A 27,044-nucleotide genomic window follows, 5' to 3' on the forward strand; every position below is an offset into this window, starting at 1 on the left:
TTGCCCCCACAGTGTTGTGCAATGAATCAAAACTTTGGCTCCTATTCAGATCCTACGCTGCAGGCAATCCAGCTCCTGTATACAATGGCAGTAACTGGTTTGTCAAAAAACCATGCCAGTGCTTGAACACATAGTTCATTATATATAGGGAAGAAACCTCTTAACAGGATTTCTACATCAGTAAAACACATGACCCAAGTCCTAGAATTTACATATAAAATTTTATTCCAGTGTTCTCTGTAGTTGATTGTGATTAGACAGTTTTCAGGTTGGTTCATCGATACAGAGAAGTAATACATCACAGAAGAGGCTTCTCTTTCCATCCCAGATCCCAGCGTGGACTTCCACTACGACTACACTGTGCTCCACTGAAAAGACACACGTGGCCATAAGGACAGCAGTGCACTCTATCAGGACAGCAGACACCCTGCGGAGGAAAGGCACATGATAAGTGTCCACAGTATGACTAGCTGCTCAGAATCTTTGAGTGTTTTGGAACAACCTAAATTTTCTTAAAAGGGGTATTCCAGGAATAAGCATATTTCATATACAAATGGGTACTCAAAATATAAGCTAATATGTAATTAGTTATTTAAAATTTTGCTCCCGTTGGCAGAAAATGCTGGTGACAAAATGCTACTGGCCCGTTAATTTCCTCCACGTGGTCCATTGCAGAGCATATGCAGGAGAGAAGAGGGCCGCTGGTCACATGTCCACATCACATGTCCTGCTCCTGCCCGGGCAGGTCATGTGATCACCACTACGTTTAGCTGTAGTCAGTTGGGTGAACTGCATCCATTATGGCTGGTGTTTTGTTGATGGCAGTTAAACATTATTACTATGGTAACAGAGCAAGAAAGTGTTACATCATCACCAGGAGCAGAGCACAAGTGGTAGGAGGAGTTACTGAGAACTAAAAGGATCATGGAACTTGTAGTTTCCAGTGGCAGCCATCTTAGTAATAACTCCACCTACTTTAGAGGCCATAAATTTTGTAAATCATAAAATTAAACTATTTAAGCTCCGTCTTATGACTAATGACATTGAGTATTGTTGTATTCATTTATCTATATCATGGGTTTTTGTGTCAGACGTTCATATTCCCGGAATACCCCTTTAAGGTGCTTGAATTGTATTTCAACCATTTGAAGAGTAGCTCTTCTGAACAGACCTCTCAGCAACCAGACACACCCACACACAGACACAGACCTCTCAGCAACCCCACACACAGACACAGACCTCTCAGCAACCCCACACACAGACACAGACCTCTCAGCAACCCCACACACAGACACAGACCTCTCAGCAACCCCACACACAGACACAGACCTCTCAGCAACCCCACACACAGACACAGACCTCTCAGCAACCCCACACACAGACACAGACCTCTCAGCAACCCCACACACAGACACAGACCTCTCAGCAACCCCACACACAGACACAGACCTCTCAGCAACCCCACACACAGACACAGACCTCTCAGCAACCCCACACACAGACACAGACCTCTCAGCAACCCCACACACAGACACAGACCTCTCAGCAACCCCACACACAGACACAGACCTCTCAGCAACCCCACACACAGACACAGACCTCTCAGCAACCCCACACACAGACACAGACCTCTCAGCAACCCCACACACAGACACAGACCTCTCAGCAACCCCACACACAGACACAGACCTCTCAGCAACCCCACACACAGACACAGACCTCTCAGCAACCCCACACACAGACACAGACACAGACCTCTCAGCAACCCCACACACAGACACAGACACAGACCTCTCAGCAACCCCACACACAGACACAGACACAGACCTCTCAGCAACCCCACACACAGACACAGACACAGACCTCTCAGCAACCCCACACACACACACAGACACAGACCTCTCAGCAACCCCACACACACACACAGACACAGACCTCTCAGCAACCCCACACACACACAGACACAGACCTCTCAGCAACCCCACACACACACAGACACAGACCTCTCAGCAACCCCACACACACAGACCTCTCAGCAACCCCACACACACACAGACCTCTCAGCAACCCCACACACACACAGACCTCTCAGCAACCCCACACACACACACAGACCTCTCAGCAACCCCACACACACACAGACCTCTCAGCAACCCCACACACACACAGACCTCTCAGCAACCCCACACACACACAGACCTCTCAGCAACCCCACACACACACAGACCTCTCAGCAACCCCACACACACACAGACCTCTCAGCAACCCCACACACACAGACCTCTCAGCAACCCCACACACACAGACCTCTCAGCAACCCCACACACACAGACCTCAGAATGCAAGCATTTAGGTCTAAAAATCTGCTTTTGGGAGGAGCAACTTGTTATATGCTTGAAACATTTCTGAACACAATCCAAGCAAGTTCTGTGAACAGACAAAACTGACCAATCCCCCTCACACACAAGATACTCACCTGAGAATAAGGACAGCAAGTCCACATTCCACCAATGCCTACACAGCAAGTCTGACCGTCACTGCAAGCATAAGTGCCATCACACCACACATAGCCCAATGGTTGGATGGGAGTAGCCTTTTCCAAGTCGCCAGATGGTTTATTGCAAGTGCCTGAAGCCACATCACAGGTGTAGCCAGAAGGACAACAGTGGAGGTGGTCGGTACAGCACACAGCCTTACAGAGATAAAAGACAAGTTCAACAATGGCAGGGCAATGACCTAGACAGAACGCAGCCCACCAGCTTCACTTCCATGCAGAGATTACTGAGGGGCTTCATTCTCATTACCCCAGAGGTTAAATGGTGCTGCCATTTCTCCTCAGGTGGAGAACAATGAAGGCTTAAAGAGTCTAAGAAAGTAGCATTTATTGTGGCTCTAGAATCACCTGTTGAAGGCACAAATCCCAAGAGCCAAATATTTGACCTTTTAGACATTGGAATATACCTAGAATGTCTTGTTTTCACCATAGTCACATCCATCGGATGGTTTTATTGGCAGGACATTGACTTGTAGGATTGCTGGACTTACAACAGCTGGCACTAGCATTTTCAGTTTGTAGGAGGATTGTTAGTTTTAGAGTCAGAAGGAAGACAAGTAAAGAGAACCTGCCCCAACAGGCATAAAGGAGGATTCCTCAAAAGTGATAAAAAAAAAAAAAATCAAGTGATTGATATTATCCATAGCAGTGATCATGGCTGAGAGCCCTCCAAATCATGATAGGTCTTAAGTTCCCTATTCCACTGAACTGTTCTCAAAGCTATGGGACTGCTGGGAAAGAATGCACTTGCCAGTTACACTTTGTGGACTATTCAAAAAGGTATTTAAAGTTATCCACAGGATAGGTAACAGGTAATCAGGGGGATCTGACTGCAGGCATTGACTAGGTTTGTAATGTAAAAAACGGAATAATACACCTGTCTGGAATAGTAGCTCACCTCCTCCAGGGGGCAGCATGCCCAGCCTCCACCCTCTGTATGACAGCATGTAGTACCCTGGGCACAGCTGTGAGACTTGTCACACTTGACCTCAGGGGCGCGTGCATTATTCTTGCTGTACCTTGGGGTTGAAAACTGACCTAACACACAGGTAGCCTGTTCATCACATGTCAGCCCACTGGGGCAACAGGTGGCCTATTCAGGGAAAACACACTGGTAAACTACAGAGAAGGTAGCAGAGAAGGAAGCAGAGAAGTTTGTTAGTAAGCGTTTGGGGCAGGTTATAAAACAGAACATGACAGGATACCTGCTCATAAGGGCAACAACCCCATTCCCCAGATGGAAGTCGACAGCATGTTGTCTTATCAGGGCAAGAGGTTGTCTGATCACATTGGACATCAGAACCTAGAAGGGCAGAACACATGAAAGTACCTCAATTTCCAAAACCTACAAGTTACTATGAGTCATTTATGGATATCCACTTCTAATAATTTTGCTCCTGAAACAGGGCTGTTTGTGCACGCAATCTGAATTGCCCATTCTTTACCCAGCTGCTGTCAGTGCGCTTTGGGAAGAGACCGATAGTTGGTGGGGGAATGCCAGAGGGAGAGTACAATGTTATTTTTTTTTTATTAGTGCTGTATATAGATGTTACTGGGCGGGGGAGTGGTGTAAAAGTGGATAGTGAGCAGAATGTGGGGGCCTCCAACAACCTTAATCCTAATCATACTTCATCCTTAATACTTAATTGGGATAAACTTACTCTCCAGCTTCATAGCTGAAAACTTCTTTGCCCAGGGGATGGAGTCTCCCTCTTTGTTACAAGTATCTTTAAGACATGTGTATCCTGCAGGACAGCAGTGTAGGTGATCACCACAACACACCGCCTAGAAAGACAGCCAAATACTCAGTACTTCATAACCAACTCAGTGCCTTCATAACCAACACTCAGCTATATAACCAACCTTTTCAAATGGACAGCATCCCCACTCTCCTGAGGGCAGACGGCAGCAGGTGGTAGTGCCAGGGCAGGAGGTGGCATCATCACATTTAACAGTGGCTGCAGAGACAAGACCATTGAGAAGTTAGAAAGCCTAGGCCACCGGTATAAAAGGTTACACCATCTATTGCTTGGCCTAGTGAAAGCTGAAGTCACACCAATTAGGTCTGTATATTACCTTCTTCATGTAGAACAGGGATCTTGTTGTACATAGGAATCTCAAAGTTTGCATTCACACACTTCTTATGCGAAACATCACAGGTGGTCCCAGAAGGACAGCAGTGGACAAAGTCCTCACAGCACACCGCCTGAAATACAGTCAGTGACCCATGACTGAGGTATACCATTATTAGAAGCTGTATTAATCTTTATAGTCCCAAAGGCACTTACAGACAAGAAAGGGCAACATCCATAGTGTTTGTCTTCAGTCATACAACAGGTTGTCCCATCAGGACAGAAGGAGCCATCCCCACAAGTTACTCGCTGGACATTTTCTACCAAGTCAAGAAGTAGCAAAGTCAGAAGAGCTTTTATTAACAATGCAAGTTTATAATGAAATGCTGCAGCACGGATGTTATTGGGCAGATTTGTGGATAAACCTCACCCTATATGCAAGTGATATTCTAGGACTAATAATTTCCCATACTGTTACCCCATCAATATCAGAACAGCAGGGATCCAAACACACAGTACCCCAATGATAAGAGAAGGAGTTACACCTAACTTACTAATACAAACATCATCTGACAAGGAACCAGGGCCTTTTTGGAATAAACTATGCCAGAAATTGGTGTATTGATAGTACAGTCCAACAGAATGTTAAAACTTCTCATTGGCCTGACTGGATGCGTTAATGGACATCTACCACTAGGAAGAAGGAATGTAAACCAACACAGACACTGGTCTGTGCCCACTCTGGCAGGATCTGCTTTTAGCTTCTTATGCCCAGGTTACATTTAAAAGCCTTTTATTAATACAAATGAGCCTGAGGGGCTCCATAGGAGTTATTGAGCCCCCCAGGCTCACTTGCACTATTTTTAAAGCCCATTTTTCTTAACAAGGGCACAAGTAGTTTAAAGAAGAGCAGATCCAGCGAGAAAGGGGCACACACCAGAATGTCAATGTATTGGTTAACATCACCTTTAAATTTGACTGGTTTGCAGTATGGGGAAAAAAAAAAAAAAAAAAACTAAATTAAAACCCACACTCACTGGCACTGGTCAGCTTCACCCTGGCTGGAACCTTCTTGGACAGAGGAACTTCCCCATTCTCAGAGACACATTTGCCATGCTCCAAGTCGCACACTGAGGCATGTGGGCAGCAATGCAGGTGATCAGTACAGCAAGTTGCCTATAGATATATGGTTAGAATCAATACTAGACAGTGAGATTTTTTTTGAGACAGGTAAAACTTCACCCCACAGACCAAGAGCTCTTCCATTACCATCATGCCCTAGATTGCTCATTTGAAATTTGTATTAAGGCAATTCACCATCAAAAATATTTTTTATGCATGTCTTCTGTACAAGTTTCTTATTTTAGGGTGCGTTCACACGTTGCAGTTAAAACTGCATCGCAATTAGTTTTGGGTTGGTTTTAGGTGGAATTACTTATTTTAACAAGTGAAAGACATCAAATCAACAGGTGAATGAAATTTGTGGAACAGCTTTCTCCTTCAAAATCAAGTTCACTCGTTCAGTTCATGTCTTTCACCTGTGAAAATGACAAAACTTCACCTAAAACCACCTGAAAACTAATTGCAATGCAGTTTTAACTGCAACGTGTGAACGCACCCTTACACTACATAGTGAAGATTTCATTCCAGGGCTACACTGGTATACAGCCACACAGGCTCTGCACTCCTGAACCCAGTCACAATCATTACATAAACTGGTGACAGTAGTATAGTGTGGAACTAAAAACATGCAAGCCCATGTGCCAAATCCCCTTACCTGTGGGATGGGGCAGCACCCCCAGGTTTGGTCGGACATCTGACAGCAGGTTGCATCATTGGGACACTCAGAAGTTCCATCAGGACAGATGATGGCCGATAGGTTTGAAGCTGCAGGACATTTAAAAATGAGCAAAATGCATAGAAGTGTTTTGCACAAGCAAGGTTACACGCAAATGCAGAAGTTAAGGGTGCTAGCCGAGTAGGATTAGTCCAAAAACCTCCATAGGTAAAAATGGGAAAAACAAGCAGCACTCCAAAGATTGTGTACAAGGTTGTGGTATCCTTTATTTCATGGGAAGCAGTAGTGACATTTTGGCTCATACTGAGCGTTTCAAAGCCATAGAAAGTGTTAAGTTAGCAAAAATATCTACAAGAAAAAAAAATATCACATGGTCACAAGTATTAAAACCCTTTGCTATGACACATGTAGCTCACATGCTGTGCATTTCCTTCTGATCCTCCTTTAGATGGTTCTACTCCTATTGAGTCCAGGTGTTAACAGATTAGACTTTATTAGGAAAGCCACACCCATTTATACAAGACCCAATAGTGAGTGTCAGAGCACATGAGAATCTTAAGGTCTAAGGAACTGCCCAAGGAGCTCAAACAACTGACAAGGCACAAATCTGGCCAAAGTTACAAAAGAACTTTAAAAAGGAAATCTACCATTTGTTTTTATGCATTAACCAATTATTTCTTGAGAAGGCTGTAGCTACACAGAACATGCAGAAACATATCTTGTTTAATCCCTGAGCCAAGTGGTTTTGCTGGAAAAGAGTGATAATGAGACTCCTATAGCTGCCTTGGTGCTTCTCACCCCAATTATGCACTGCTTCAGCCTTGTCCTGCACAGCACAAACTGTGGATATGTCATCACTTTGTTGTCCCCGACAGGCAGAAGTAAATCGCCCCAGCTCAGATTGATTAGTCCCGTCTAGACAGTTCAGGCAGCGGTTTATACATGGAAAACTGTCTTTCCCAAAGTCCTAAATTTAATTATTTTTTTTAGTTTTAGAACATAAGGCAGCACAAGGTCATGTGAAGCAGGACTCAGCACAGCTGTAGGCATCAGACCTAGCCCCCCATTTCAACGACAAGTTTACAACAGACTGCTGCAGAGAACCCCCAAAGTGGGAGGAGGAGTAAAGGTAGTGATTTGTTGCCGCTTATTTTAAGGGGTCTCGATTGTGACAAATAGTTATATATGGAAGGCTACATCACTGAGCCTTGGGATGGATGGCATATAGTGGCATCAATGTCATAGGCCACCATACCTTTTCTTACAGCATGAAGAAAGAGCCATCTTCTGTCTAGTGCTTCCAGCAGAATGGCAACTTATAGTGACCAAGCAGAAGGCAAAATGATAATCTTGCATAAATTCAGTGTGTATATTGGGAGCTTTCCAGAATTCAAGGTGAACATGTGTTACAACATGAGCATGCTCCTCTATAGATTTTACCTGGGACACAATAATGGCCATCTTCAGAGCAATGGCTTCCTGAGGGACAGCAGTGATGTCCATCTAGACAGGATGTCCCCTGGTCATACAAAGAAACACAAGGACATTCAGATGTGATAGTGGTATGATAAGGCTCCGGTCAGATATAAAGTACCAGAAATTGCATGGTTCCCTTTAACTCCTACAGGTTTATTTTCACCTGGGCAAATGGGCAGCATGCAGATCCTCCCTGCGGAGTGCCGATACAGGAATATTCCTCAGGACAACCCTCATCTGAGCAGGAAACCTCAGATGTGATCATTGGGAGGGAACGAGTCACAACCTGGGCACCGAGAAAAATAAAAAAGTTATTACAAATTGGTAAATATGATACATGTAGGGGCCCAATACCCAGCTCATTGACAAGACTGAAGCATTCAGATGAGCATCTTGACGCCTAACTGATAACAGTACTGTACATGGACACGGAAAAACAGGTGCGTAAATGTATATGGCACCTGGAAAATTTACTTTACAGTAAGTGAGAACATCAGAGTCAAAATCCTTTTACCTCAGTCTCTGGGCAGCATCCATAGCCCTTCCCGTCAGGCAGCTCGCAGCACAGTGTGTGGTCACCACATGTTCTCCCATCAGGGCAGAGGACCGCGGCTGCAGAGGCCACCAACAGCAGGAGAGACCAAGGAGGAACCATTCTGCAGAATAACAGGGTCTTATTAACACAACCATTTTCTGTAGTCAGTAATGACACCAACAGGCAGATAAGTTTCCCTTTAGATGGAGACCTGGTATAGCCTTCCACCCATCTGCTTCTGGATGGCTCTGAATGCTGTGACTGACCTCACTGTATAAAGGGATAGTGATAACACACAACAGCGAGGGCCACATCTGATACCTCACATCATCCGCTTTATCTCCTTACTCTTATTTTCACTTCTAACACTTTGACTTCTCATTTCCCCTGTAAAAACCGCAGCCACCGCTATCAGTAGCAGTCATCTCATGATACCCTCATCATAGATCGGCTGTGATTTTCAGGCCAGTATGTGCAGTCAGGACTGGAATATACCCAGCGCTGCCTCTTCCATATCAGATACAGCTCTGACTAAACCAACTGCATTTTTTACATAATTGTTATTATGTAAGGGCTTGTACTGCCAGGCTGTCATTTTAGTTCCACCAGCAGGCAGCATATTATGGAGCAGGAATAGATAACCAGATTTAGTAGAAATTACAATTCACATATTAGTGTTTAGGAGTCAAATTCACCATTTGGTGATTTGTCCTACCAAGTATTTTGGCAGATATAGTGCTAGAGTCAGGAATAGAAAGGAGAGAATGACTACAATACATATTCTACTTAAAAATATTTATAATCTGCTCAGCACCTCTTGCTCTATAATATGTTGTCAGAAGCCATGTTAAATATTCAGCCCTATTAACTGACTGACACCTTTCTTTTAGCCAAAAATTGTTTTGTTTACATCCCCATAAATAATTTTTTTATATTCCGTGGCATCAAACCATGCCTCCTTACTGGTCACAGTTTATGTCATATGAACAGAGTTACATCATCTCAGGTTCTTTAGCTTCTTAATAATAGCAAAAATGTACCCCATGCATGTATATGACCACATGAAGTCACAGCAGTCTCCATGGACTTCTACACCTCATCCTCCATGGAGGCTGCTGAGATTTCATGTAATCACACACGGTATACAGTTTGCTATTCTTAGAAGTCTGAAGGACCGGTGATGTCATGAGTAACACAAGGCACCATGTAAAAAGATTATGTACATTGTGTCAGAGTGTTATATGGCTGTAGCAGACAGTCCCCAAGTACAAGGGGGTAGAGCAGGGATATGAATAGAGTTGTCAGTCAGAATAAGGGGGCGTGGTTCACTTATCTCTGACTCTTCCCACTTAGGGTGCCAGAGATGAGTCAGAAAAGCCAATTTGCAGATCGGAAAAGTGGCTGTAATTAAGGTACAATGCCCCACTGGCAGATGATTTTAGGTGATCTAGGGAGGACTTAACACCTTCAGCAGACTGTTAGTTGGGGAGGGGGCAAAATCATGTGACGGGTCCTCTGTATTTAAAGCGATAAGCTTCATTTAAAAATTTTATGGGCCCATGTAAACCTCATGACAAACATTGATTGGTTTTGGGCAATGTAGGAGAATTGCACTTTATGCAATCACTATTCTGCTGGGTGCTCATTAGGGTGTGGGCACATGTAGACTGAGACTTTGAGGCATTTAAAATTGCCCAGTTTCGATTCTCAGTGCCCATGCATTGCCTTGTTTGGAACAGTTTCGAGGTACACAAAGAAAAAGAGAAACCAGGTTGAGCAACTCACGAGACTGAAAATGAAGACAGGGCAACCATTCTTCTCTCAGTGCACATGTTCAGGAAAGAGCTCACCACAGAAGCACGAGAGGATGAGGAAGGGGGTGGTTTAGAGAAGAGGAACACGATTTAGCAGACAATTGGTAAGTCTTGAAATGCCTCCCTCCCCTAAAATGGGACTAAACACTGGAAGGGAGCCAGGTGAGAAACTTGAAAGAAACTTAGGGACCAATCGAAAGATTGTGTATTGAGCAGTAAATGCCCTTTTAGAACCTTTTATGACTAAAATGCAATGCTATTGGGTACATGTAAACACATCCTGAATCACCCACATCCCTCCAAAGTCTCATTTCTCAAATTCATGCCAGGACCAAACACAAAAAAGGGTTTCTTCCCAATATCAGGGTTGTACCCAGTCATTTTTCTGCGATAAATCAGCCCCCCACTGCAGTCACCTCTAGTCATATGGGTCCAATTCAGCAAAAACCTATTGGAACCAAATCTAAAGGCGAACACAGGGGTATTGGACCTGACCTATACAAGTCTCAGGGGAGTGACTTTTCCCGCTTGCTAGTGTTAAAGCGCCAACATTACATTTATGTAAACGCAATTCAAGGCAGCCAAGCTCCTGCCCTCAGCATTGCATTTTGAAACAAATTTAAAAACTTTAAGACCCAGGTTCACACAGTGTTTAAGGGGCTTTCCTATGAAAGATCTCAAATTTTATTTGGTTTTATTGCAGTTTTAGCTCCCATCACTCAGTGATGGTCAGTAAAATTTCAGGGTGTAGGCAGGGACTCCAAGCAGACACATTATGATCCCTCTAGTGCTGCGTGTTGACAATAAGCTTAGATTATCAGGGTACAGGTTTATACACACTTATTTTGCATCTGACAGAAAAAGATGAAATTATGAGACCCATAAGATGGATACAACACAATGACAGTCAGCTCTACTACAAACTCTGTAGCTTGAAGATTTAGTCTCCTCACAATGCCGCTTGCCAGCAGGAAGTGTCCAAGCTGGTCTTGGGATGCATCGAGCAGACAGGAGAAGATATTCACACAAAGAATCTGCCATGCCCAACTCAGTCAGAATGTTTACGGTCAGATCTTGGGGCAACCAAAAAGTAAACACCAGGCTGGAATATCTGAAATGCTGTCTTTTTGTTAACAGTGAATTAGAGCATGTTATTTTGTTAACCTGAGTATAATTCAAGGAAATCTACCATCAGAAATCAATAACTGCAGAGGCTACTGGGGCATAGAGTAGCCTCAACTCCCAGTGCTAGTGCACGTCCCAATAGCCTCTGCAGTTTATTATAGCAATATGTAAATTAAGTTTTACAAGTTAATATCTGGGATTATTAAATTACAGACTAGAGCAGAGAAGACATGAGGAAACTACATCAGATCTACTTCTGATGGTAAATTCCTCATGGTAGGTTTCCTTAAAGAATCTTGTCTTCGTGGGAATACCACTTTAAGGGACTTTTGCCCCACCCACAGATCTCAACAAAAGGTCTCAGTAGCTCAACATGTGCATGGAAGGTTTCCTAGTCTTACAGGAAGATCCTACTTGAAGGGCTCGAATCCGATACCAGAGTAAGGCGACATGTGTCCATAAGGTTTTATTAGGACAACTGGAGATGTGACTATTCTGCCGTTCAGAATAGAGGATTGTGACATCGTTTCCACTTCTACACCAGTCTTAGGCTACATGCATACAAACGTGTGACCCTCTGCCCCCTCCATAGAGATACACAGCACCATAACACAGGGAAAGATAAGACATGTCCCATCTTTTCCATGTGTACAGAGCAATCGTATTGCTCCATGTGGCCATTTCTGTCTATGGGAGTCGCATGTATGGCGCAAGCTTGCAACAGTACATGCACCCCCCACCCCCACCTTAACGGTGCCTTAAATTGTAATACCCATAATCTGTGCCACACTCCACTTGGCGAGAGCACCTGCCCTTTACCCTCCACAACATTTAATGAATCACTAAACATCAGGAGCCTTTAAGAGCCCATCAATGTATTACTTATGACTGTTCTTTCATCTTGGACACATGACAGGTTTTTATGCTAAGCGCTAATAACTTTTTATCTTATGAAATCAGGATGTTAAAGAGGCAGCAGAGAGCAAACTCCACACAACCCACCAAGATCCAAGCTGCAAGTAACGCTCAAGTTGGCCTGAGAGTCTAAATAAGGAAGTGAGATATCAGGAAAGGGGAATGACATTGCACCTTCCCTTCGAGAAGCAAAACCTCGCCCACAGACGCTACTACAGTAATTCTAACCTCTATAAGGGTGAATGGTCAATGTGTAGATCCAGTAGTCGTCTAGTTTCAGTTTGTCTTTTAGCTTTGAATAGGTAAATAATCATGGGGGCACGGACCACTGGGATTACCTGGTCTTGACATGATGCATGTCCCCCTGAGCTGCTCTATACAGACTGGGTCTTCAGGAATAAACCATTCTAGAAGATCCATCAAAGTTAATGCAGCCCTGTTCATGTTGTCAATCACTGATTTCTAGGGGAGCTGCCAAAAAGAACCAAAAAGTACCAGTCTGCTCCTCAAAGAGGATCTGTCACCCCAAAAAAATATTAGTAAGCAGCTCCTAGCACTACCCCATTATTAGCAGTGTCAAACTGATAGCTTTATCTGAACCTTCCCATTTAGTTTACTCAGCTGCTGGTAGGAATAACCGATGAGAAACTATACAGAGTAGGAAGAGATGTACCAGAAGGGGTATTACATGTGAAATCACAAGAATTAGAAAAACAAACATCGGGAGAGGTGACAGGTCTGCATTAATCCCCTTAACCCACCAAGTCAAAACTATATTTTTCTATTAAACCTCTATTGAGTGCAACTAGGTAGAGACTCTGCATACAGGGCAGGTGTCTGCTGTTTTATACCTGCTGTTATTTACCATGAACAATGTTGGGGTGGGGAGTAAAAAGACTCATTAAGGCATTTAGTGACTTACAGCCATCTATGCTCCACTTTCTAGGTATTATACAAATTACATGAGGGGCTAAAGAAACAACTGCCTCTTAGCTACCTTGTAAGGCAGCTCCCTTATCACACCATCATTGATCAAATCTCCTGGGAAATCAAACACCCTAAGGGGGCATGAAAAGGAAGTAAACAGTATAAATAATAATAATAATAATATATATATCTCAAAACAATCCCATACAATGAATGCTGTATCCAAACAAATTATGCAAATCCAAAATGTACACCTTTTCATTATGCCACTAATAATAATAATAATAATAATAATAATATCAAGAAGCGTAAAGCTACAGCTCCCAAGAAGTTACTAAAAACTTCAGCTCATCCCACAATAATGACAACCCGGCACAGACACTGGAGGGATGGAGTCTGCGGTTTCCGCAATGAATCACCTGTCAGGAAGTTCCTGCTACTGAGGACAATACAGGGCTGTGCCCGGCTGGAACACGGAGGAACCTATAGTCAGTAATAAGCGCCATACACACAGGAGGCCTCACGTATAGCATAGAGCTATATCACATGTAACACACGGAGATGGGCCAGGTGACAAACTCAGCGCTGCTGCACCTGTGACTGACAGAAATAGGAAGCCAATAGGAAGCCCGGGCGCTGCGGAGAAGATGGAGGCTGCCAGGACACAACCAGGAGACCGCACAAGACAATAGCGGGTACAAGACACGACGCCGCCCCCGCTCCTCACCTGTCTGCAGGAGCACAGCCTGCACCTCAGCCAGCAGTTCTGTTCTTATACGAGAGAGCCCGCCCCCTCTCTGCTCTCATTGGCTTACGCTCCCGTTGTTTGTTTAGCAGTCACAAGCTTCAGGCGTCACATGACCGTGCATGTGACTTCTGGGAAGTTTGATGGGATTTGCTTCTGTATTCTGTAGCCTGCGGGTCCCGGGGCATGATGGGAGCTGTCATGGGAGAATATAAAACACATCACTGATTACTGCATCTATTGTGTAATAAAGTCCATGCAAAGTTTTTATTACAAATAACTTCAAATTACTTTCCTGATTCACTGGAACCTGATAGGAAGATGATCCTATGGATAGTCCATCACTATAGGGCTTTTTTTACATTAACCTATTCTGGCCTTTAACCCTTCAACTTCTGTTTTCCATATATTTTTCATTTTTCCATTACAGAGCTGGATGTATCTGGGAAGCACATTGTATAACCCATTGCAACCATTCATATTCTGAGTCATGTACTTGTAAGGCTCAGTTCACACTACCGTTGGGATTTGAGTTTTTAGTTTCAGCTTTAAATAGTAAAAAACGGAAACTGAACAGATCCGCTTAAAATCCCATTGAAATCAATGTAAATTTTTATGTCATCCATTGTCATGAGTTGTACAGTGATCCGTCATTCTTTAGTTTTTTCACGGAAAAAAAATGACGGAGCTTGCATTGCTTTTTTTCTTAAAAAAAAAAAAATAGTGATACATAACGGATGATGTCAAACTGACCATAATGGATATATAATGCCATCATATTCTGTAGCGCTTTATAAATCATGGAGGACTTATAGAAAGACAATAAAAAATATTTGTCCTAACCTCCACCGGCTGTTCCCACAATACTCCTCTTATTGTAGCCCAAAGTTATTTTTACACTGAAGTCAATAGGGACGGATAGTGTCAGTTTTTAATGAAAGGTAGACAGATAGAATTGAACAAGCAATAGGTAGGTAGAAATGAGAGATAGATAGGTAGGTAGATAGAGAAGTGAGATAGATAATGTCATCCGTTATTGTTAGTTTTGTTACTGTTTATTTACCATCCGTTATCTTTCTGAAATGGAGGTAAATGAACAGAAATGCTGATGGTAGTGTGAACTTTGCCTGAGCTGAAAAAAATTCCAAATGTGGTGGAATTGAAAAAAAAAATGCAGTTGTGCAATTTTTTACTGCATTTATCTTAGTTTTTCCCTAAGCCATGACAGAATTTTTTGTGTCTTATGTCGATGTTTTAAAAAGCTGCAAGATGCTTGCACAATTGCAAAAAAAAAGTCACAAACAAACTCCACTCAAAAACTGGCATAGGAAAACAGTTTAGAAGGGGTTGCAGGATACTCATCACAGCATTCAGTCAGTGAAAGGAAGGAAGAACGTTGTGGTGTGCATTATGCATAGTAGGCTATAGAAATTGTACATCATAATAATAATCATTATTTATACAGTGCCATCATATCCTGTAGTGCTTTATAAATCATGGAGGACATATACAAAGACAATACTCCCATAACTGTATAATGTTCCCTTTTTATTGTGCTGCCACATGGGCCGTTCTTGGACTGTTTTTAAACGGACTGAAAACGCACGCATTTTTGTATGCTTACCATGCATTTGTATGCTACATGGCGGTATGCTGTATGCATTTTAGACTACATGGCTGTATGCTGTATGCATTTTATACTACATGGCCATAGGCTGTATCTATTTTATACTACATGGCGGTACTCTGTATGCATTTTATACTACATGGCGGTACTCTGTATGCATTTTATACTACATGGTGGTATGCTGTATGTATTTTAAACTACATGGCTGTATGCTGTATGCATTTTAGACAACATGGCAGTACTCTGTATCTATTTTATACCACACGGCAGTACTCTGTATGCATTTTATACTACATGGCGGAACGCTGTATGTATTTTATACTACATGTCAGTATGCTGTATGCATTTTAAACTACATGGCTGTATGCTGTATGCATTTTAGACTACATGGCAGTACTCTGTATCTATTTTATACTACATGGCGGTACTCTGTATACATTTTATACAACATGGCTGTACGCTGTATGCATTTTATACTACATGGCTGCACGCTGCATGCATTTTGCATTGCTTTATTTTTGCTCCAAACCAATATGATGGATCTGGTCCTGACACTTCCTGATACATTACATATACGGGGGGAGGGTGTCTCTCCATGGCTCGCCTCGGGAAGCAGAAAAGCTTGGTTCACCCCTGTATAGTAGTATGTATAGACAGTATGCATAGTAGTAGGTATATACAGTATGTATAGTAGTAGGCACACATACAGTATGTATAGTAGTATGTGTAGTAGTTTGTATATATACAGTATGCATAGTAGTACATATATACAGTATGTATTGGAGTAGATATATACAGTATGCATAGTAATGGGTATATACAGTATGCATAGTAGTAGGTATATACAGTATGTATAGTAGTAGGTATATACAGTATGTATTGTAGTAGGTATATACAGTATGTATTGTAGTAGGTATAAACATTATGCATAGTAGTAGGTAAATAAAGTATGTATAGTAGTAGGTATATACAGTATGTATAGTAGTATGTATATATACAGTATGTATAGTCGTATGCATATCCAGTATGTATAGTAGTAGGTATATACAGTATGTATAGTAGTATGTATATATGCAGTAAGTATAGTAGTAGATATATACAGTATGTATAGGAGTAGATATATACAGTATGCATAGTAAGAGGTATATACAGTATGTATTGTAGTAGGTATATACATTATGCATAATAGTAGGTGAATACAGTGGGGCAGATTTACTTACCCGGTCCATTCGCAATCCAGCGGCGCGTTCTCTGCGGTGGATTCGGGTCCGGCCGGGATTCATTAAGGTAGTTCCTCCGACGACCACCAGGTGGCGCTGCTGTGCTGAAGAGCAACGGAACGCACTCAAGTACACTGGCCTATTCCAAGTGAAGGTAAGTGCAAGCTTCGCAACACATTTTTTTTAAAAAATGTGGCGGTTTTTCTTTATCCGACGGGTTTTTGTTCGGCCACGCCCCCCGATTTCCATTGCGTGCATGCCAGCGCCGATGCTCCAAAATCCGATCGCGTGCGCCAAAATCCTGGGGCAATACAGGGAAAACGTAAATCGGGCCCTTAGTAAATGACCCCCAGTATGTATAGTAGTTGGTATATGCAGTATGTATAGTAGTATGTATATATACAGTATATATAGTAGAAGGTACATACAGTGTGCATAGTAGTGGGTATATACAGTATGTTGAGTTGTTTCCTCATAGTTAAAAGGCCAAAGACCAGGACATTATAGATACTGTATGTAGGGCTATAGAAATAGGGGTATTATATTGTCCCCTTTTCTGTAGACCGTTCTTTTTAGACAAAAAACAGAAAAAGGAACACTATCAGGAGGGGCTGCAGGAAAGGGGGCTTTTTGAACTGAGACCTGGCACATTATATGGCAGGGAGCATGTTCACATTCAGAAGTATTAATGAATTCACATCATTTTGAATATAGCAATTTTTTACTCTAAGGTGTGGCTTAAAGGACATCTAACCATCAAAAAAGCTGATGGTAGATGTTTATACTCACCTCCCCGATGTGCAGTTATATTCTTTCAGTATGTCTAAGCAGTGCACATTCCAGAGAAATAATACTTTTAAAAATATGTAAATTGGCTCCTCTGATTAGTAATTATTCATAGTTCGCGACCTGGCTGGCTCCACCCACACAGAGGTCCTTTGCAGTTTTCGTGCTGTGCATGATCTTAGTATTGCATCTATACACTCTGCTGTGATCCTGCATAGCACGAGAATGGTATAGGGAGAGCCGGTGATGTCCCACCGACTCTCTGACTGCTATGTGGGCGAAGCCAGATGGGTTGGGAGTCATGAATAATTACTAAATGGAGAAGCCAAGTGGTGCTCGGCACATTTACATATTTTTAAAAGTCTTATTTCATTAAAACAGTGCACTTCTTAGACATACTAAAAGAAGATTACTGCCCCTCAGTATGGGTCAGGGAGGTCAGCTATACTGATGGTGGATGTCCTTTAAGCCACATATTTGTTGTAAATCCCAGATGGCTTATAGAATAATAGTGTAGGCCACACCCACTGACTGTTTAAGGTTATCATGAGATTCTTGACAGCCCCCCCCCCCCCCCCCGCCGTGTAAATCTTACAAAAAAATACCCATCCCCTAATAAAAAAAACATTAACTGACAACATTAACAACACTGACAGGTCACAGTTGGATAGCAGACTTGGCTCAATGACAATACACTTAATGATATTTGTTTCATAAAGTAGACAATGGGATAGATATAGGATGACTTTTATGACTTTTTCCCAGGAAAATAAGGCTTAAAAATAGAAGCACGTCTAATGTCTCCGAATAATAGTGCCCCCTTCCTTTACATTTATTCCCCCACTTTTATTTATCTCCCCTTCACTTATACATATAATATTTTCTGTACTTCTACCCTCTCCTCATATTGTCGCCCCTCTCTTCCTTCCCTTCCAATGGTGGCCCAGTGCCTCCATTTCCTTCATATTGTCGCCTCCTGTCCTCTATACTCCCCCATATTGAGGCCTCTGTCCTTCATCCTTTTCATATTGTGGCCTCCTGTCCTCCATCCTCCCTCATGTTGTAGCCCCTGTCCTCCAGCTTCCATAATATTATGCCCCCTGTCCTACCTAAAATTGTGGCCTCTCTCCTCCATCATATTGTGCCCTCCTGCCCTCCCTCATATTGTGGCCAACCTCCTCTTCATATTGTAGCCTCCCTCCTCCATCACATTAAGGTCTCCCTCCTCTTTCTTCCGTCATATTGTGGCCTCCTTCCTAAATCACATTGTGGCCTCCACCTTCCCTCATATTGTGGCCTCCCTCCTCTTCATATTATGGCCTCCTAACCTCCCTCATTTTGTGGTCTCTTTCCTCCATCACATTATGGCCTCCATCATCATATTGTGCCCTCCTCCATCATAGTGAGGCCTCCTTCCACCACCTTCCCTCATATTGTGGATTCATACCTCCTCCTAATTTGGGGGCCTCCTTCCTCTATCCACCTTCGTATTGTAGCCTCCCTCCTCCATTATATATCGTGGCCTTCCCACTCCATCACCTGCATATTGTGGCCTCCATCATACTGTGGCCTCGCTCCTCTGCATATTGTGGTCCCTGGCCTCTCCCCTCCTAGATATTAAAATTAAAAAAATTAAAAATGTTTACTTATCCTTCTCTTATTGTTCTCTCACAGTCCTGCTTTCTCCTCCCCCTGAGGCTGTGAGGTGACGGCCAGCCAAGAGGAGGATCTACCTCCACAAGTCTCTATACAGAGATGTGTGGGGGTAGCTCCTTCCCTCAGTTGGCCCCGCTACCACCCCATCCATGTCATCTCAGAGCCCCAGGAAGAGGAGGAAGCAGGACTATGGGGATGATGGAGAGCTAAGTTTTCTTTGCTTAACCCCTTTAGGACACAGCAAGTTTGTATGTTAAGGCTAAGGCTAAAAATCTATTGGGTTTTCGTTGGGCCGATTTGGTTACATATGTTTTCAGGTGCTCAACGTACTTGCAGGGCACCTAAAGTACCAGTACAATAGAAAACCCCCAAAGATGACATCATTTGGGAAACTACACCCCTCAATGAATTTATCTAGGGTTGCAGTAGGCATTCTAACCCCCGAGGTGCTGGCCGAAATGTAATTAAAAATATGTCCCCCAAGAAGTGACACCATTTTGGAAAAGGCACCCCTCAAAGAATTAATCTATTGCCGTAGTGAGCATTTTAACCCCCAACAGGCTGGCCACAATTTTATAGAAAAATGCCATTTTAGTGCCAAATATATTTTGCCCAATCATCATGCGGGTTCTCCCATGTACGGCAATACCCATTTTGTGCCAATAATCTACAGACTGTGCTAAGAAGAGAAAGACCCAAATGTAGCTTTTGGAGCTCTGTTTTCACTAGATTGCTTTTTGGGTGCCATGTTGTGTTAGCAGAGCCCCTGAGCTACCAATACCATAGAACCCCCTGACAGTGACACCATCTTGCAAACTACACCCCCCAAAGAATTTATCTAGGGCTGTAATGAACATTTCAACCTTCCCAACCCAAGATGTTGCCCCCCCTTCCTGGTTTCCAAAAGTCAAACGTTTTATTACCACCTCGCGGTATCCATAAAAGTTCCCCTCTGGCCTGCACATCGATGTAGTACGTAAGCATTATATAGTGCTATACGAGTGATGTGCACAGCCAGCTTCTTGTACCGCACCCTCGACTTCCACATGGCGTTATGTGGCTTAAGCACCTGGTGCGACAAATCAATCCCTCCCATGTACTTATAATCCAGTATGCAGTCAGGTTTGGGGGTTTCTGTGCCCATGTATTGTTGTTAATACAAGAACCTCTCTCTATTCCTTGTACTTAAAACACAATACTAAGTCGCTGCATAGTGCTCTTGTGCCTTTTCTCAAAACTTCAGGGGACCTCTCTGATTTCTGCGAACAGTGGCTCATGTCGCAGAGTTCCTAGAAACGAGGCACTTGAATAGTGTAGTGCTGGTATAAAAAATGTCTAGGTAGAGGAGGAAGCTGTTGTCCAGTAGTGGGTGCACCAAATCCCACACTATCTTTCCAGCAATTCCCAGGAAGGGGGCACTTTACTGGAATCCGTCCCTTAATACACTCTGAATTTATATGTGTACCCTGATGCACTCTCATACATCTTCACACCATACCTTGCCCTCTGATATGGTAGGTACTGACGGAATTGAGGTCCCCCTTGTACTCATCAATAGATAGGAGCGTTTCAGGGGTACATGCCTGCACAAACCTGGCACTAAAATGGTGGGCCTTATCTTAAATAAATAATCATATCTGGGATCATCTTTGGGTTTAGACTGTGTGTTATCCACATAATGTAAAAAATTATGGAAGGCTTCCATTTGTGCTCCTATAGTCCCTGATTGTTGGCTTCTTTACCAGCTGGATAAGCAGTACTATGCCCCAATATTTCTCTGCTGCAGTAACAGGGGTCCACCTGTAGGGTTGTGCAAGGAAAGAAGTAGGGTTCTCGGCAATTCTAATCAATTGTCAAAAAAAAATTGGAAAAGGTCCACTGGACTTAGCCCTGCCATGTCTAGATGTATCCCAGGATAGCCCGAAAACTCTGGGGCCTAAATGGCAAAACTATTGGGGGTCATCCATGGCACTTCAGCAGAAGACCTAGGCAAGTCCAAGGGTGTCTTCCTAGGGGTTCCTCCACATCACAAGAAGACGAGGAAAAAGACGGCCCATCATTCTCGCTGTCTCCGTATCTGAGGACAGAAAATTATATGTCTCTAATACCATATAGGTTTTATGGGCCATACTTAAAGGGAACCTGTCACCACATTTTTCACAGTAAAAAATTGTTCCCCTCAGATTCCCATACATTAATGATGTCTATAACGTGTTGAGTTGGGCGTGGCTGAATCCAGCAGCTTATCCCCCTCTGCATGCAGCATGGTGTCATGTGACCAGGGGGACATCATTGCATGTCCTTTAGCCATCTAACATTAGCAAATTGTACACCAAGCATATATCTCATGAAATTACAGCATATTATATCACATGAAATCATAGAAGCCTGCATGGAGAGGAGTAGAAGTCCATGCAGGCATGCTGTGATTTTTTTATGTGGTCAGATATGTGCATGGGGTACAGTTTGCTAATGTTAAGAGGCTAAAGGACCTGTGATGATGTCACCCTGGTCACATGACATTAGGCCACACCCCACTAATCGCTCTATTGATCCCTAGATACCAGGCAAGTTTATTATTCTGACTTTATGGGGATGTGAGGGAAACAATTGGTCAGGTGATGTAGGTGGAAGGTTTTTCTGCCTCCGTCACCCAAATTCCAGCCCCCTGTCAGCATGTCAGGCGACATGGTGATGATATATATGAATACAGTGTCCATGACCAACTATTATTGTATGGAGCGCTCCATACAGTAATAGTATATCAAGGAGTGCTAAAAGGTTAAACAGAGCGCTCAACTCTGTGTGTCGAGGGTAGGGACAGTGAGGGACATTTTCCCAACCGCCCAGGATGGTGGGACAGCAGCCATAAACTGTGATTGTCCTGCTGAATTGGGGGCAGTTAATTTTTAGACGCTACTCCCCTTATTTATATACAGAAGACCTAATTTGGTTACGATATATACAGCACTAATTCATTTATATACAGCACAGTTCTAGTTCTCATTGGAGAAACTTTACATCCCTTCTACAGTTTTCTAATATTTCCAGTATGGTACTATGAATGTTACAGTGTTGCCGTTATAATGGATACAGTGGAAATGAGAAATGCAGAATTGCAACCAAAACATGTTGTAAAAAAAAAAGCAACACAACAGGTAACAGGAATTCCCAAGTTAATTTCATGCCTTTCTTATTCTCCAAGTGATAGCTAAAAGCTATGTCATTATACTCCAAGATTATAAATGTGTATCATGAAAATGAGACCATGTAATTCTAATTTAGTGCTGTATCACCATTAGGTATAAGGCTACATGCACACAATGTAATTGTGGCCGTGACCTGGCGACACCAGACCAGGGCCACAATAGATGTCTTCGACACAGAGTCACGGAGTGGTGAGCATACTGCACCATGACCTGGCCGGGCGGCAGCACCGCAAGTGTTGGGATAGGTCCTATCTTTTGCTGCACTGCATCCACGGCCGTTCGACTTTCTATACAGAGGGGAGGGGTAAGGAATGCTCCCACCTCTCCCCTCTTCTGCACCTGGCTGCATGCTCGCCCGGAATCTGGCACGGGTGGGCACATGGTTTTGTGTATGTATTCTAACTCAGATGCCCCCTTTCTTTCTCTGTAACTCTAATTTATACATAAAAATGAAGGTTTCAGATTTAAGGTGCGTATACACTTTAATGCTTGCTGGCTGAACACTGATTTAGCTTAGTTATTCATCCACAACCTCTCCATATACATTCACTACTTTAACTTTTTTTTTAAGCAGAACCACCTTTGTCTTCAAACGCGTGCAGTCTTTATTATGTCAACATTATTATTCAGCATAAAGTAGGTCAAAATCAAATGGTTTGGCTGATTATTATCTAATGGCACCATAAACGCAGGGATCCCCAAGTGTTGAAAGTGTTATGACAACCACAGACATGCCGTGTCTCATACCTATGTTTTGGTTAAAGAAAAAAGTGAAAAAAACTGAATCACATGTAAATTTCAACTCAGTGGCACAAGGTTCTAGTGACTTGTTACAGTCCATCTAGATGAGATAAAGTCTGAGTTCAAGTCTAAAAGCATAGACTACAAAGAGTATTACAGGTACAGTATGCCCTATCCCAGTGGTGGCGAACCTATGGCACTCGTGCCAGAGGTGGCCCTCAGACCCCACCGCAGACTCCGCCAGACAGGACTCAAGGCCTCTTGCAGTCCCAGACAGCCCAGGACCCTAGAAAGAAGCTACAATGATAACCTAAGCTTTTTCTCCTTCTTTCTAGTGTATTGGTGTCCTCAGGTGCCTATACAATTTAAACATGTGACAGAGTAGGGAGTAATAAGTTACTGTTTATATTGTTGCATCGGCACTTTGCGAAAAAAATATGTGGGTTTGGGATGTAGTTTGGGCACTCGGCGTCTAAAAGGTTTGCCATCACTGCCCTATCCTGTGGGACCCCAACTGATGATGAGAGCAGAGCACCCATTTGGTAGTTTCTGTTCTTGCAATTCTAAGAACTTTATATACCTGTTGAAAATGTCCATGTGGTAAGATATATATCAGGGAAACATCCTGAGAGTCAGCCTAAATGAACATCATGCAGCCATCAGGAAATTTGTGCACAATTTTTCAAAAATTGCATAAAACACAGATGTTACACATTATGCTCAAAAAGCTGAGAAAATTTATGTAAATATAGATATTCTTATGTCAGACTACACTGCACACCCATCTAAGGACAGGTTCACCATGGCTTTTTTTTTTCCACATCAGTGATTTTTTTTCCCCTCATGCCTCACTGCACCATGCAGGAGAGGGGACTTGCACACTAGGTCTGTTGAACTAACTCTGCTGTAATGTGATGACTTATGGTTTTTGCTAAGGGTACCAAATGGATGTAAAATGTCCAAGTTTAAAGGGGTTGGCCACTTTTCAATAAATCTGTTCCATTGGACAGGTGTCTAAATGTATATGTATCTGTGTCTTTGCCTCCTATGAGAGCTTCAGCCATTCCCTGTTATCCACATGCTGCACTCTGCATCTCCACACAACTTCATGTTTCTCATTTATTCAGTCTGTCTGTCATGGCAGCCTCCAGTGTTTTTTTTTTCTCTCCGTTCGTCTCACTAACATACACAGAGGTGGAAGGGGAGCAACAGAATGAATCATAGTCTCCTGCTGCAGGTCCCTCCTATTTATCAGTGTTCAGGCATGTAAACATCAAACAGAGTGCACAGAGAGTCTGCACACAGCGATAAAGGAAGCATCAGGGATAATGAATCAATGAGAATTCAGGGATTATTAAGACAGTAAAAGCACATGGACAAGTTATGTAAAAGATTGGCCAACCCCTTAAGTAAAAAAAACTAAAACTTTTTGAAAGCACCTATGGTGTGAACTGTACCTTACTGATATGTGAACAAATTACCGTATATACTCGTGTATAAGCCGAGTTTTTCAGCACAAAAAATGTGCTGAAAACGTCCCATCGGCTTATACATGAGTCACAACGAGTTAAAAAATACTTAAAAAATAATAAACTTATATACTCACCCTTCTGTGGCCCTGATCTGCAGCGCTGCTCCCCCGATGTCCTCTTCTGGCTTCCCGGCGCCTCTTCTGCCTTCTGTACATCGCGCTGGGCGCCACCATTGCTGTCTCCTGGGCTCAATGTACATAGGACGGGCGCGGAAGCCAGAAGAGGACCCGCGCGGACATCGGGGGAGCAGCGCTGCAGATCGGGGCCACCGGAGGGTGAGTATATAAGTTTATTATTTTTTTTTATTAATGCTGGGCTGGGCGGTATTCTACTGGGGGCAGGCTGGGCAGTGCTGTATACTACTGGGGGCAGGCTGGGCAGTGCTGTATACTACTGGGGGCAGGCTGGGCAGTGCTGTATACTACTGGGGGCAGGCTGGGCAATGCTGTATACTACTGGGGGCAGGTTGTATACTACTGGGGGCAGGCTGGGCTGTGCTGTATACTACTGGGGGCAGGCTGGGCTGTGCTGTATACAACTGGGGGCAAGCTGGGGTGGCTGTATACTACTGGGCGCAAGCTGGCTATATACTGGGGGGGGGGGTCTGTGACCAATCCATTTCCCACCCTCGGCTTATACTCGAGTCAATAGGTTTTCCTAGTTTTTGGTGGTAAAATTAGGGGTCTCGGCTTATACTCGGGTCGGCTTATACTCGAGTATATACGGTACCTTGAAGTCAGAATCTGCAGTTTTCTAGAAATATCATTCCTGTTTCCCAACTAAATGTCTTATTAGAGGAAATTCTGCTTTGATTGTTATGCAAGCGTACTTCTTGGTGTCACTACACTATTTTCTATAGGGGAAGTAGATGAATGTATAGATGGGCTATTTCTGGGCGGTGTAGTAAGGAAGAAACAGGTGCACTACAGGCACGGCCACACCCTTACTGCACCAAAAATGGCATAGAAAATAGCTCTTCCCACTCTACTAACGTTTACAGCATCAGTTCTCTACCCAACTTTTTTGGAAAACAATTTCCGGACACAATGTATGCAGACATTTGTAGCCTGCAGAAATCATTAGACTTATAGTTGGGTGTAATAAGTGTAATGCTATTTCAATTGGATGTTGTCCATTTCAACATAGTTTCAATCACTATTTTTCAATTTTGTATTCATCTTAGTTTCTGTTCCCCCAGAAGTGTCACATAGCAAAATTTTGCACATGTCTAGCAAGAACTAGGAGCTTGTGATTCCTTTAGTTCTCAGTAACTCCTCAGTCTTATGCTCTGCTCCCAGTGATGATTTTAAGGACCCATTTGTATATGAATTATGCAAATTCCTGGAATATCTCTTTAAGCATCCAGCACTCACACGGACAATGAAGTATACATCAAGGCTAACACAAGAGTATAGAGGAACTCTATAGAACCCTGGCGAGCAGAGCCGATGTAGCCATCTATGGGCACCATTTCTTCACAACGTTTTCTTCATGGCTTTCCTCTTTGTATACACCATTTTCCAATCTGATATCATTTAGGTGTTCCCTCAGTTCTTTAACCCCTTACCGAAGTGTGACATGTTTGCACGTCTCACTTTGGCTGCAGGTGTTCGGAGGGGGCTCAAGGGCTGAGCCCTCTCCATACATGGTGAGTGTTATAAGGTTACAAAGAGCCACTGCGGCCTGGACATCCAGTAATGTGGGCTCAGGTGCTGGCTGTTCCCGCTCCTGTACAGGAGTGTCTGGCTAGAAGTTACTGTTATAAGTAGCCCCTTGTTGTGATGATTGCCCCTGTGCTGTTATAGGATACGAGTCCCTGTTGTGACATGACAGCTCCAGATCAGCAGCATTGGCACTGACTGTAGGGCCGTCACTTGTGGAGGGCATTACTGGCGGCACTACTATGTGTGGTGCAGGCATCATTTTCTAACCTCGCAGTAACGTGTTAGTTCCTCTTCTTGCTCTTGCCTTGTGTTCGGGCTGCTTCCCCTTTTCCCATTGTGCGGATGGGCAGTGTTCTGTTAAAGGCTACCGGAATAGCCAGAAATCAGGATGCTTCAGGAAATATCACCGGGGCACCTGCCTGTTCACATGGCAGGTCATGGCCAGGCCCCCTCCAGCAGCTGCTTCTTAGAACAGACAGCAGGAGGAGAGGAGGCGGCGGGTGGGTTAGAAGTGCTGAGCGCCTTGATGCTGGAGACCAGAGGGCCTTGATTAAACCAATTTGCAGCCAACTCATGGCAAGTTTATATGCACAATGTACGGTCATGTGCTATTAAAAAAAACAAAAAAAAAACCACACACTACATGAA

The 27,044-nt window shown here is 43.3% G+C and overlaps 1 protein-coding gene across 3 annotated transcripts; it reads right to left on the minus strand.

The window, feature by feature from the left end:
- Positions 1-202: 202 nt before the first annotated feature.
- GRN (granulin precursor) lies at positions 203-14,097 on the minus strand. 3 transcript variants are annotated; one of them, XM_072111249.1, is made up of 14 exons: positions 13,944-14,097; positions 8,415-8,556; positions 8,064-8,186; positions 7,865-7,943; positions 6,404-6,513; positions 5,664-5,802; positions 4,843-4,946; positions 4,631-4,760; positions 4,418-4,512; positions 4,216-4,339; positions 3,760-3,857; positions 3,453-3,647; positions 2,477-2,692; positions 203-427 (listed from the first exon to the last, which is right to left on the minus strand). In XM_072111249.1, the coding sequence occupies exons 2-14, from the start codon at positions 8,553-8,555 to the stop codon at positions 299-301; spliced, it is 1,683 nt and encodes a 560-aa protein (XP_071967350.1). In that variant the 5' UTR covers position 8,556; positions 13,944-14,097; the 3' UTR covers positions 203-298. The 3 variants fall into 3 exon arrangements, with proteins under 3 accessions (XP_071967350.1, XP_071967349.1, XP_071967351.1); XM_072111248.1 differs by lacking the exon at positions 13,944-14,097 and adding an exon at positions 10,221-10,264; XM_072111250.1 differs by lacking the exons at positions 3,453-3,647; positions 13,944-14,097 and adding an exon at positions 10,221-10,264.
- Between the last annotated feature and the right edge of the window lie 12,947 nt (positions 14,098-27,044).

The sequence above is a fragment of the Engystomops pustulosus genome, chromosome 6 (genome assembly GCF_040894005.1).
Source record: "Engystomops pustulosus chromosome 6, aEngPut4.maternal, whole genome shotgun sequence".
NCBI lineage: Eukaryota > Metazoa > Chordata > Amphibia > Anura > Leptodactylidae > Engystomops > Engystomops pustulosus.

What these genes read in the sequence shown, in the direction of transcription:
- GRN (XM_072111248.1), bottom strand. Translation starts at nt 10,249, where the DNA reads ATGGTTGCCCTGTCTTCATTTTCAGTCTC. An exon ending in TTCAGCTATGAAGCTGGAGA is followed by an intron (nt 3,858 to 4,215) that starts GTAAGTTTATCC and finishes CTGCCCTTCTAG; the next exon opens with GTTCTGATGTCCAATGTGAT. An exon ending in CATGCTGCCCCCTGGAGGAG is followed by an intron (nt 2,693 to 3,452) that starts GTGAGCTACTAT and finishes TATCTCTGTAAG; the next exon opens with GCTGTGTGCTGTACCGACCA.